Below are 13894 nucleotides of genomic sequence, written 5' to 3'. Positions count from 1 at the left end.
GAGGCAGACAGAGATTTGTTGCCAATCGGCTCACCATGATCTCTACAGCCGCACAGATTGCTGACGGAGATGGGAGACAAGGCATTAAGCGTATCCCGTGCTTCCATGGCAAAGCGAACGCAGGCGATCTGTAAGGATGGCGGGCAATGGCATACTTGTAACTGTGCTCCAGCAACATTCGAGATGGGGGAGTCATGGTTCATCATTTCTGTCCAATAGAAGCGTCTGCGATTCTGTACTGACATCTCATTTTGTGAGCATCCACTGCCGGAATCATGACTTGCCTGGTTCTCTTGCGTTCTTTTCCTCCAATTGCACATTACAGTGACGGACTCGTATCAATACACCATGCACAGGCTACGATCAGATGACGGGGCAAACCACAGTGAAGAAAGACAACCATTCGCTCCGAGTAAACGCCGCAACTTGGTCATATGGCACCAGCGCTGGTTGCGCTCATCGATCTTCCAAGCACCGATCTCTCATGCTCGTACACTACTATTCACACAGTCGTCTAACGTGGTTGATCACCGGTCGTTACCCAACACAAATAAGCACTATCATTCTCTAAAGCTAATTACATCTATTTCATAACTCAGTTTCAATATTTTAAATGTTTCTTGACACACTCTGAAATTCTGAAGCTATTGGGGATAAAATACTGGAGCGGAAGGTTGCCTGCAACTACTACAGAAACCAGACTGCCTTTACAAGAGTCGAACGACGTGAAAAGAAGGCAGTAATTGAGAAGGGAATGTGATAGGGTTGTAGCCTATTCACTTTGTTATTCAGTCCGTAGACTGAACAGTTAGTAAAGGAAACCAAAGTGCGATCTGCAAAGGGAATTAAAATTCAGAAAGAATGAGTACAAAATTTGAGATTTGCCGAAAAAATTACAATTTCCTTAATGCTGGTAAAGGAATTGTAAGACCAATAAAAGAAATTAAATCAAATAATACTGAGAGAATTAGACTAGGGAATGAGTTACTAAAAGTAGCAGCCGAGCTGTTCGTACTGGCAGCAAAAAATTGACATGACAGAAGTAGGGCGAATATGAAATGCAGATAGGTAACAGCAAGGAAAGCTGTTATGAAAGAGGAAAAAAGATATGTTCACCACAAATTTGACTGCTAGGAAGTATTTCCTGGAAGTATTTAACTGAATCGGATAAAAAAGTGCTGTATGCCTAACTTTATTAAAATAAGGGATAGGTTGATAGGAAACATCCTGAGACATCAAGGAATACTTCAGTTGCGTGTCAGGTTCATTAGCTACATAGACATGAAACTACTTTCACGGGGTAGAATACTGTGCAGAGCTGCATTAAGACAGCCATCGGACTGAAGAACACAACAACATTTGTGTGCGTTCTGTATGGTGTAGCATCTCTGACAAACGGTAAGGTGTTACATTTATCGTGTGCCTTGCTTGTCTGGCATTGAACGACAAGGGGAGTGCGGGGTGTTGCGCCGCAGTGGTGGCTCGGCTGTAGGCAGCTGAGGGGCAGGCGGGCACTGTGCCCCCGGTAATCCGCCCCCGCCCGCGCTTGTCCCGTGTCCCCCAAGGCCGCGCATCTCGCCCGGAATCTCTTTGTGAGGCCGCGATGACCTGACGTCACGCCATTGTGCTGACCCATTGTGCGGCGGATCATTGTGTCGTGTCCCTCCACTTACTCGGGCCCGCCGCGCCAGACACATCTGTCGGCCGCGTCGTAGGAATGCCCGCAGCTGCACCGGCCTACTGTCTCTCTGATTTCGTCGTCCTCGCGCGGCTTCATCCCAGGTAAGGCGCATCAGCTTTCACTTTTGTCACCACCCCCGCATTTTGCGCTGTGTAGCCGGTTTTATGATCGCGGGACAACGCAGCATTCCGGATGTGTTCGCATCTCGTTCACATTATGCTAATGCTGAGTACTTCCTTTGATGTGATCGTCAGTAAACTGACAGGCTTCATGTAATATAAACTTCTTTTGTATGCCTCGGACGATTATAGTGTCTAACACGTTCGCATTCCGAATGAATTTGAGAAACAATTCAATATAACTTGATTAATGACAACTGGCACTTCACCATTTTTAAACAGCTCATTACTGATGTTTCAAAATCTACTTTAGGTCTTAATATCATGATTTTCGTTACGCTGGATTACACAACCAATAAGAATTCGTTCAATTTAAAACGGCTATTCCACCGATACTGCAAACTCTTTTTCCCAAAATTAAAGTTCATTGCCATTCACTTCAGCCCTGTCTTGGCTTTTAAGCCTGTGGCAAGTGACACTAGCATACATACGCCTCAATAAATTTCTGCACTGACCACTTTTCTAATTTAGCATACCTATGCGTAATGTACATTAGCGAACACGTGTATTGGGAGGCAATTTGTGTACTGACAGTCTACAACTTCATGGCGTGCATTATGAACAAACTGACGTATTAAGTTCAAGCTACATGTCAACATTCTTATACGACTGACAGTTTTTTTAGACTGTCGATGTAAAAATGTCCTCCTGACGGACATGTCCCCTAGTGTACTTGTGCTAAATTGTCAGTTGGCGCATACACACGCTAAGTTTTAAGAAAAAAGCTTGTCAGGGTAGATTTGTTACTGACGACAGCTTAATAGCCGAAATAGAGAATGCCAATAAATTTTTAATTTTGATAAAAAGTTTGCAGCGCTGGTCGAGCAATGCTTTTAACCTTCACAAAACTTAGTGTTACTCTCACGTGAATTAATCTTATAACTTTCTCATTACTTCCTTGTGGCAAATGTCACACGAATGTGAACCAGAAATTTTCTGTTGTGAGATCCAAGCACCATCGCCTCGTTCGTTATCTTGCTTGCCTGACCTTTATGACAATAATTCACTTGGAAATTTTTACCACCCACCTAGCCTCCATTTTCACCTTCTTATTCTTCTTAATAAATCTGGACACTGTGTTTACACCATCAAGTGTTCACGCAATTCTTTCTACCAACGACTTTTTCTTCTTTTTAATTTTGTGATTCAGTTCAGTCATTCTTAGTGGACCACTGCGTTGTTTTGTGTTATCTTTCAGTTTCCTTGTTGACGTAATTGTAATTTATGTCTTTCTTTTATCAAATACTTTAAACGTTTCCCGCTTTTTGAAAAGATTAATCCAGAGTCTTGGATTAGAGTATAGCTTATTTTGCATTCCATTTTCACTGCCTTTCTAGAGACAGCTACAGTATTGTAACTAATGCTTTTCTTTCAACTGCGCTTGTTTCTTACTACCACATAAATTTAATATTTGTCTTTTTAATTGCTTACATACGCGTATCCCCTGCAGTTCATTTTGACTAAATTTACTGAAAAGCTATACTTGCATAATCACATTTTCCTCAATAAACTTATTACTTGCGTTTATGTTATTGGTAATTGACATACTGGCGTAGAAAAGGAACAATGGCCAAGAAAAAATGCGCCACAGAAAAGACGTCATGAAATCTGCCTCTCTTCCGCACATAACAGTCTGTTTACGGAATGGAAAGCGATGTAAGTAATCCCACAGTACACCGCGAAATCATCAAAAAGCAGAAGAGGATAAAAGAAAATTTTTAATTGGCTTCATGGAAACAATTTCCTGGGCGATTTAACAGTATCTATATCTGTTTTGACGAAATGATGACGGTACAGCAATCCAGACGCTTGAAATAGTAGTACAGGTTTATTCACAAATACCGCTGCGTTTGCCCGCCGGAGTGGCCGAGCGGTTCTAGGCGCTACAGTCTGGAACCGCGCGACCACTAAGGTCGCGGGTTCGAATCCTGCCTCGGGCATGGATGTGTGTGATGTCCTTAGGTTAGTTACGTTTAAGTAGTTCTAAGTTCTAGGGGACTGATGACCTCAGATGTTAAGCCCCGTAGTGCTCAGAGCCATTTAAACCATTTTGAACCTCTGCGTTTCAGAGAACGATAGCACGAGAACTACAAACGTACAGAAAAATGACACATAACAGTGGCATTCTCTCTGTATTGTCCCATTGAATGCCTGCAGATAGGCAACCAAGTGAACCGGTTTCCGAAGCAGGCTGCTTATATGCCGGCCGTTGTGACCGAGCGGTTCTAGGCGCTTCAGTCCGGAACCGCGCGACCGCTACGGTCGCAGGTTCGAATCCTGCCTCGGGCATGGATGTGTGTGATGTCCTTAGGTTAGTTGGGTTTATGTAGTTGTAAGTTCTAAGGGACTGATGACCTCAGATGTTAAGTCCCATAGTGCTCAGAGCCATTTGAGCTGCTTAACGCGCCTTGCTGGGCGATTCGTGTCAGTAACTTCAATAAATTCGGCACACGCATTGACAGTTGCTGCGTCACAAACGGTGCCTATATTGAGCACCTAAAACATTAGTTAAGAAATTTTACAGATGCCCTGTCCACTGATGTGGGTCTGTTTTCTGTATGTACTTCTGAACTATCGTGTATTTATAATAGCTTCGAATATACCGTTCAGGTACCTTGGTCGTGAAGAGTGTGACAAAGGAGTTTACCATTCTTGCCGCATTCTGGCTAGCATTCAGCTTCCCTTCAAAAATTACTAAATCAGTCGTGTTGTCATATTAAATAGCTCCCCACACCATGATTCCTGAAGCCAGAGGGGTATGGGTCTCGAGAATCGCTGATCCCATGACATTTCAGCAGGTTGTCTACGCACACGTTGACGGCGATCTGACAGCCCCATACAGAAGCGAGACTCATCGCTGAATATCATAGAATGTCACCCAGTGTCCCAGTTGACTCTGGCATTGCACCATGCAAGTCTCTAGTGGCGCGGCGTCAGCGGTAAAAGACGCTCTCGAGATTTCAACCCAGCTCCCAGTAACCTGTTCCTGACGGATCGTAGTGGTACTTTGCCTGCAACCTCTGCCAGGATTTCGGGCATTGTCATCCGTCCGCCAGTCCAACAATCCAACGATCTTATGCTTTAGTGTTTCTGTAAGGACCTGTACCTACTGTTCTTGTCACACTATTGTCCTAAGGCCATGCCGTAACCCCTCTATCTGCAATCATGGTGGGCCGTGGGGTTCTGGGCGCTACAGTCTGGAGCCGAGCGACCGCTACGGTCGCACGTTCGAATCCTGCCTTGGGCATGGATGTGTGTGATGTCCTTAGGTTAGTTAGGTTTAATTAGTTCTAAGTTCTAGGCGACTGATGACCTCAGAAGTTAAGTCGCATAGTGCTCAGAGCCTTTTTTTTTTTTTTTTTTTTTTTTTTCAATCATTGCGCTACTACCATCTGTCCGTGCGATAAGTAGGTATGATGTTTGCATGTTCCTGACGTCAATGACTCGACCTACCTCAAAGTCAGAAAGAAAGCGATGATCTGCGCGTGCCTATTCTCTGTGCATACTGAAATGTTCCAGCAGATATCATCCCTCACAGATATCATCCCTCACATCATTTTTCATTTGTAGTAGTGTGTTTTTTCTGTACTGAAAATACCGCAAATAAGCTCTCACACGAATGAAATTTTAATCAACATATCCAAAAGATGTTGTTAAACTGTTTCGTCAAAGCGTTCATATTTTTAGCATTTTCCATTTCTGTCAGTGTGGGTTAGGGTCTTACTTGTAAACCTCCCACCCTCGATTCTCTCACGAACGGAACTTCCGTGCATTAAACAGTTTCGAGCGTCTGATAACTTTACAGAAGAGTTAATGTTTTGAATATTTGACATACAGTATGTAAGCGATAAAAAGTTTAAAAAAGGTTTGAAATTATGTGTAAAGTTTTTGCAAGTCGCAAAGTGATCGCTTTCTCATACAATGGATGAACATAATCTGGGTAATTTGCGCGTCGTGAGTTACAGTGCCTCACGACACATACACAATTTCTAACCGTAATACTTATCTTTCTGTGTTAAAAATTTTACATGAGATTATGACAGCATTTAAAGTTTTGAAACTCGGGCAATAATTATACTGTATGTGAAAAACAGAAAATTACATTTTTGTTGGTCCTGGAAGCCTTTACACAGGCAATATGCAACTGGCATTGTATTAGGGACAGTGAAATGTAAACGAGACAAATGGAGAAAAAAGTAAGTAAACTGTTTATTATTTCAAAAGTAATCGCCCTAACTATTAATCGCGCTGAGAGACAAGGCGGTCAGTGCCCTCATGGAGAAATGTTTGCAGATTTCTGTGGAACCATGATCGCACCAGGCGTGCACCTCTTCGTCCGATGCAAATTCGAGGCCACGGATGTCTTTCATGAGGAAAGATCGGGACTGTATGGAGGATGAGTAAGGGCTTTCCAGCGAAACTTCCGCTGCGTAGTCGAAGCAGCCTTGGCAACATGTCTGCAGCATTTTGAAATAATAAACAGTTTACTTACTACTTTTCCATCTGTTTCGTTTTCATTTGACTACCGCTTATACCAAGAAGCATGAACCGGGTTGGCCGTTTAGTGATACAGGTAACTACTGTGTTGGCTGCAGACGTACAGAGACGAGTGACAGCAATGTATGTGTGTCGTTGCAGCAACGAGCTGTCGGGCGACTGCAGCGGCGGCGGGGGCGGGTGTCTGCCAGTGGGGGTGCTGGAGGGCGCGGCGGCGCTGACGCAGGTGCTGGCCGGCGAGACGTTTCTCGAGAAGGAGCGCCGCCTCTCCGAGATGATCATGCAGCTGCAGATGGTGCGCCAGCAGCTGCTCACCCAGCAGCACCACCAGCACCAGCAGCAGCAGCAACAACAACAACAGCAACAACAAGAAGAGCAGCACAAGGTAAGTCCGGCCACCGCCTGTTCTACATTAACACCACGTACAGCGATAAAATTCGAGTGTCACACAACTCGATGCTCGCATATCAGTCGCTAGCAGAGTAAACTTCAGCTTCTCTAGCATTTCGAAAAGATGAGTAAATTTACTATCATGTCCGGAGGACCACCTGTTGCTGGCTGGCCGCTGTATCAACTTCTAATCTACAACAACGTTTGGGTGTGGTGTGGAAGGACATTGCTTCTGGGCACCGATTTCCCATTTGTTGTCAACTCTCGACACTGTGGCCGCTATTTCTCATTCCAGTAGGGCTGATGCAAAGTAAGCTGGCACATGCGAGGAAAGGAATTTTTCTGTGAGTGCTGGGCGAATCCACCTTGTCGTTCCTAAGGGGTCACCGCTTCACTTGCCTGTCGCCTGCGAACCTGTGTTCTTGTGGCTGTCTCTTCGCAACACGGCATGGCACCGCAGTCCTTACGCACGATAGACGCATGGAAAAATCTTCACAATCGGGCAAATGTGGTTATATGCCGTGCAGTTAAATTTATATCGGAAGAGACAAATGAGAAAGGAAAAATCTCGTTGAAAACTGTGTTTGTGAGGATTGTAGACATGGCTAGCTAATCGAACAATAAAAAGGAGGAGGGATGAGGAAAGCAGCTGCAAGTAGTGCCCAAGGCTTCACTACTCTTCCAAAGACGTCGAATATGGAGAAGGAAATCTTATTTTTAGGAAACACCGACGAACAGATTCCAAGAGAGTAAAATGTAATCTCCACATGACCCCAGTTTACATTTTGAATATCGTTGTAAGCGACGTTGTCCTGCTACATTTTTTACCCCTTTTTGGTTCTACAAGATTTACTTTTGGCAGTGCGTGGTCGATTCCTTTCACTTTGGTTTATCCTTTATTATGTGAATTTCTTTTCAGCGCACTAGTGAGAAACAGCTGACTGCGAATGCCTATATTTGTCGAATTATAGCTCGAACTATAATAACCTGTTAAAACTATCGTTTCACACTTGCTAGCTGTAGCTTGTAAGTTACGTGAGATGTGTGTTTCTGATAGGCCTCAGCTGTCGAACTGCACTTCCTCCGCCACGTCGTGGGACGTTGTTTAATCTGACAACACGAGTGATTTAATAAGTACTGAAGGGAAGCTGAATGCTGGCCAGTAAGCGGCAAGAATGGGAAACTCTTTTGTTACATCCTTCATGACCAAAGTACCAACTGGTCTATTCGAAGACTACTATAAATACATGATACTTCATAAGTACATGTAGAAAACAGGTACATGTAAGTGGATGAAACAACTGCTGAATTTCTTAATTCGTGTTACAGATGCTCAGTATTAGAACTGTCTGCGCAGATACGGGCTAACTGATTTCGCTCTTTTTTTTTTTTTTAATCCACAAATGCCTCAAAACGGTGAGAGCATCCCATTCCAGTCCTCAAGCTACTGAAGAATCCCTTGGAAGTGCCGGGACTTGAACCCACTTTCTCTGCATGGTACTCATATGCTAACACTTAAGGGCGGCGGCCGGTAATGAAAAGAAAAATAAAGTTAGATTTTCTGGTGTGGGCTTTTTCTGCAGTAATTACAAAGGCTGATTTATTTATGTGTGTCATAATGGATAATGGTGAAAGGAATCAAAAACTTCTGTATTATTTTTCACGAGACCACTGTTAACGACCTCGTCGGTATTATACTGCAGTTCGCAAACAAGTCAGAAGAACCAAAACCAAATCGTACGTAAACGAATCACATTGTGGTCCATCATCAATAATACACGTAAAGTTACAGTCGTGCAGATACTCAGAGGAGGCAACATCAACCGTTCGAGAAAAAAGAAGAAGAGAAATTCTTGTCTGCCAATAGTCCGTACGCTCTACTGGCAACGTTTCCCAATACATCGGAAAGTTCCTGAATTATTGTTCTATTTTCTAGACGAGTTTCACTTTAATGTGAAAGCCATTTTCAGTGCATTTTTCTGGAATCCTATATTGCGGTTTTACATACATTACGGATAGATTCAACACAGTTCACGGCCTCGATTTTTACGTAAATAAAATACTCAATAACTCTTTTCTAAGGATTTATTGTGTTTGGGCGTACAGAGGACCACAGAATGAATTTGCTGACCTACTTGTTGGTGTATCAGTGCAGACTATCCATTGTGTCTGCAAGGAATGCTGTACAACCTGCAACCATGTAACATTTCGCAATAATAGTAGCCATAAAAACGTCATACCCGACAGGGCCTGGAGGCAATGTCACACCTCGTCAGTGATAATCAGTTTCTAAAGCAGCTCAAATTGCTGCCGTCAGTGAATTCATGTCCATTTCAATAAGTTTCCGAACAAACATTGTGAATGGAGTTGCTTGCAATAGACATTTGAAGTCAGGTACGTTGCAAAGGGCCACTGTTCACAGCGGCACATACACTGAAGAACCAAAGAAACTGGTACAACTGCCTAATATTGAGTAGGGCCCCCGCGAGCAGCAGAAGTGCCGCAACACGACGTGCCATGGACTCGACTAATGTCTGAGGTAGTGCTCGAGGGAACTGACACCATGAATCCTGGAAGGCTGTCCATAAATCAGTAAGACTACGAGAGGGTGGAGATCTCTTCTGAACAGAACGTTGCAAGGCATCCCAGATATGCTCAATAACGTTCATGTCTGGGGAGTCTGGTGGCCAGCGGAAGTGTTTAAACTCAGAAGAGTGTTCCTGGAGCCATTCTGTAGCGATTTCGAACGTGTATGGTGCTGGAATTGTCCATGTCTGTCATAATGCACAATGGACATGAATGGATGCAGGTGATAAGGCAGGTTGCTTACGTAAGTGTCACCTGTCAGAATTGTATCTAGACGTATCAGAGGTCCCATATCACTCCAACTGAACGCGCCCCACACCATTACAGAGCCTCCTGCTGACATGCAGGGTCCATGGACTCGTGAGGTTGTCTCCATATCCGTACACGTCGATAGGCTGCCTGACTGTTTGTCAGAACTGGAACGTACGCCTGCAGCTCCGTGGACACGACAGTTGTCGTCTTGAAAGACGGGATAGTTCATACCATACTCGTCATGAAGATCTAGAAGTTGGGGAACAAACACTTACCTATCATACATCCCGCCTTCCCCTCTCTCCCCCCAAAAAAGAAGTCACAGAACCATCTCCAGTCCGAACTGGAACTAGGCAAAATATGACTCGTCGGACCAAAAGACAAACCTCCAGTCAGCTACTGTCCAGTGTCCATATTGTATGGCTTGCTGAAGACGTGCAGTTTTATACTGAAGCCCTAGATAAACTGATACAGACATGCGGATTCAATCACAGAGATAAATAAACAGACAGAATACGGCGCTGCGGTCGGCAACGCCGATATAAGACAAGTGTCTGGTACAGTTGTTAGATCGGTTACTGCTGCTACAATGCCAGGTTATCAAGATTTAAGTGAGCTGAACGTGGTGCTGTAGTTGGCGCACGGGCGATGAGACCAGCATCTCCGAGATAGCGATGAAGTGCGGATTTTCCCGTACGGCCATTTCACGAGTGTGCCGTGAATATCAGGGATCCGGTAAAACATCACATCTCCGACATCGCTGCGGCCGGAAAAAGATCCTGCAAGAACGGCACCAACTACGACTCAAGAGAATCGCCCAACGTGAAGGAAGTGCAACCCTTCCGCAAATTGCTGCAGATTTCAACGAAACATCATCGATGTAGACTTTCGGAGCATCGTACCTTGACTGGCCGCTAAATCATTCCGTCTTAATCCCATAGCCATTATCTGAAACCGTTTGGAACATAAAATAAACTTACCAGTCGACATACACGCAATTTGGTAACTCTACTGGATCTAGTCATAAATAAATGACTTCAGTTGGATGTAGCATACTTAAAGAAACTTGTGTACTCACTTCCACGTCGAAATGAAGACATTATCAAACCTGGAGGTAGTGTTGCACGCTGTTGGGAGTTGTTGGTACCCAGGTATTAGTATAAATAAGCTCACGACGAATGTCTTGAGCGTCCTCCCATGAGATGCTGGAGTGGTTTGCTTCAGGACTAGCAGCAAAAGGTTAACCAGTATGAGTATGTGTACGTCAACCCTCTCCTCTAGTGCCCTACGATGTTCAGTCTGGATATATCTTTGCACTTGATTGGCCACTCGGACTCTTCGTACCGCCAACTGAGTCCATTACATCCATTGTGAATGACTAAGTACAACTTTGATTTAAAGTGGCAGTTATGTAGGTACAATATGCAAGGAGTCGCTTTTAGAATCTGTTACGATTTATTGCGCCTTCAACTAGTCTTCGAGCAACTGCAGCTAATCATCAGATGCAAGTCTTACTAGCACATTATTTTCTGGACGCTGTGCAGCTAGACGCTAGGGTCCTGCTGCTGGCGGGAAGATAGCAAGTGGCAAAGTGTGATATCTGCCATCTTCATGCTGTTTGTAGTTAATATTTATTCACTTTGAAACCACTTGGACTTCAACACTGTGTGTACATGTGTTATGTGTTTAAGCTGGCTAAAATGTAAATTATCGAAATGAATGTGTCATGGATAAAATGTTGAGTTAACTTACGTGTTATTTTCTGTTATCTTCGTCGGCACCACGACCCAAACGTCATGGTCCAGAAAATAATGTAGTTGTAATACCTGCATCTGATGTTGTGGCTGCAATGGCTCAAAAACTAGTTAATTGCACAATAAACCGTAACAAATTTATGAAAAAAGGCTGGTTGCATACTATCTGTACGACAAAACGGCCAGCTAGTCCCAGTTGCAGGTTGCATATCTAACGGCTGCCAGGGGTAACGAAAATTTGTTTTTCTGCACTTCATATAATTACTGACCGCATTTAAATATTTAAGATGTGTCATAATCTAATTAAGTAGTGTAATCTTACGTTAAAGGTTTAACACAATAAGCCAAGTATTAAAGTTAGGAATATATACGGGGTACTTATTATTAACGTTTAAAAACCCTTTAAGCCATGCAGATGACACTGCGGTGACTAATTTAATGTAAGATACGTGGGGCCGCAAATTTCGGGAAGTATCCTTAAGTGGATGACAAATGTTGAACATGTGGCGTCATCAGATGACCTACCTCGCCACATGTGCAGCAGTGGGGCCTATCTCTCGCATTTAATCATCCCAACCCAAGACAAGTATTCACGGCGGTGTGGCTCCGGACCCACGTGCGCGACTTTTAGAGCGTGAGGGTCAGGGTTTGGGTCTTGCGTCTGGCGTCTGGCAGCCAGTGTTTCTTTGCATTGCGTTTGACAGTTATGTATTCACACTGAGGTAAGATCCGTCATTTCATTCACAGGCCTCGCGGTCCCTGCTGGTTAATGTCAGAGTACAGTACAACAAAAACATACCGTACTGCGCCACAAGTAAATAAGTATAGCTTCCAAATTGCATCGCTACCGGTAAACGACCTTCGTTTTATTTAGTAAACAAAGTCTGTAACGAAAGAAAGAAGGAGCAAAAGGAAAGAAATACAAAATAAGAACAGCTTTTTCATGGTGACAGCGGGGAAAACAATTTTGTAAGTTATATGTTTTACAACAGATCATAAAGGAATTCGAAAACAGCCTACCGGTCTGATGTGTAACAGTGCCCCCCACAGGCGATGACAAGGTCGACAGGTCCAATCGCTACACCTGCGGCGAGGTGCGTCATCGGGTAACGTCACATGTTCAACATTTGTCATCCACTTTTTGGGTATTCTCCGATGTTTGGGGCCCCATTTGTTGTAGATTAAATTACATGTCTCAGCGTCATCTAAGTCGCTTCGCGTATTTTTAAACGTTAATAAGAATTACCCTGTGTGTGTATTGAAGCAGCATTGACTCCAGACACGCAAATTACTGAGAATACTTAGCGACCTCCAACAAGCTTTACGCATGCTTAACGTCAAAAGTTTACCATATTAACTCATTTGAAAAGTAAATAGTCGTTTGAAGCTGTTTTATACATGGACCTTCGATTCTTTAAGAAATCTGGGGGGGGGGGGGGAGGAGGGAATAGAGAGCGGCTAGTGGTAGCTATATAAACCGCGTACGAGTTATTTCTCGGTAACGTTCGTTAAGGGTGACTAACTTTTTGTCCGGTGTGCTTATAAATATAAGCACATTTCAGGAGCAATATTCGGAGTGTTTGTATGATGGACGTGATAATGCTGTATGTAAGCTACACAACAAGTGTCCAGCTAGCAGATACGGTAGGAAGAGCTCCTGAAGCGTGCGTGAGTGAAGAGCAGACTGTCTGCTTGTCGGGATAAAAAGAGGCGCCCTGGCCGGACAGGAATGCAGCGCGGAGAACAGTGCGCAGGCGGAGGAAATGGATCCGGGCAGATTCGCGGGGCGCGATCGACAGACGCAGCGCAGGCGGCCGGGCGTCCGGCGGCCGGCATCCGTCACGGCGCGCCGAAGAATAGCGCCGCTTGTTCGCTGCCGCGCCGAGGGACGAGAGAAAGAAGCGCTGGCTGGGCCGCGCCGCGCCGCGCCTTGCCTTGCCGCATTCAGCCGCTACGGCCCCGCTACAAGAAGAGGGAGGCGCTGCGCTGTACAACGCCGCCCATTGTGGCCGCCGGCCGATACAGCCGCCCACAAAAAGCCCGCCAGATCGCCTTACCACGCCCGCCCGCCGGTCGAGGACCCCGCCGGGCGCCGGACACGCCGTGATAAAAGCCCGCCTATCTCCAATCGAGTCCTCGTCCTGACAACTGCGGACGAATGCCACGTCCATGCACATTACACCACGCGTCCGAGGGGTGCATTTTGGTAAAAGCGCTTTTATTTACACGTAAAGCGAGTTAAAAGTCTCACATATTCCTACAGGAGAAGTAGTCGTCAAAACTTGTGTTGACGCACGAGTTCGAAGTGCTTTTCCATAAGTTTAATCAACACAACAGATACACATAACAGAGAGTTTGGTCATCAATAATATATCTCCTTTACTGTTTACAACAGCCTGCCAAAGCTGGGGTAACTTTTCGATTCCGCGACTGCAGAAATCACATGCTTTTGAGACGAAGAACCCCTAGAGCCATGTTCGGAGAGCAATTTCACCCGGAAAGGAAGTTCCTTGAAGATTTTTCGATAGAGACCAGAAAAGGTGAAAATCTGAGGA

General features: G+C 44.6%; 1 protein-coding gene across 1 annotated transcript in view; it reads left to right on the top strand.

Annotated features, from left to right (window-relative positions):
- The window catches only part of LOC126412155 (transcription factor SOX-5-like), a 264433-nt gene that overhangs the window by 37849 nt on the left and 212690 nt on the right, over positions 1 to 13894 (top strand). The window contains exon 2 of the mRNA XM_050081615.1: positions 6499 to 6742. Within this exon, the coding sequence (XP_049937572.1) occupies positions 6499 to 6742 (244 nt within the window). The remainder of the gene's footprint in view (positions 1 to 6498; positions 6743 to 13894) is intronic.

Source organism: Schistocerca serialis, chromosome 7 (assembly GCF_023864345.2).
Source record: "Schistocerca serialis cubense isolate TAMUIC-IGC-003099 chromosome 7, iqSchSeri2.2, whole genome shotgun sequence".
Classification (NCBI taxonomy): Eukaryota; Metazoa; Arthropoda; class Insecta; order Orthoptera; family Acrididae; genus Schistocerca; species Schistocerca serialis.
The sequence above is the reverse complement of the archived record's forward strand: the minus strand, read 5'-3'. Positions and strand labels throughout refer to the sequence as shown.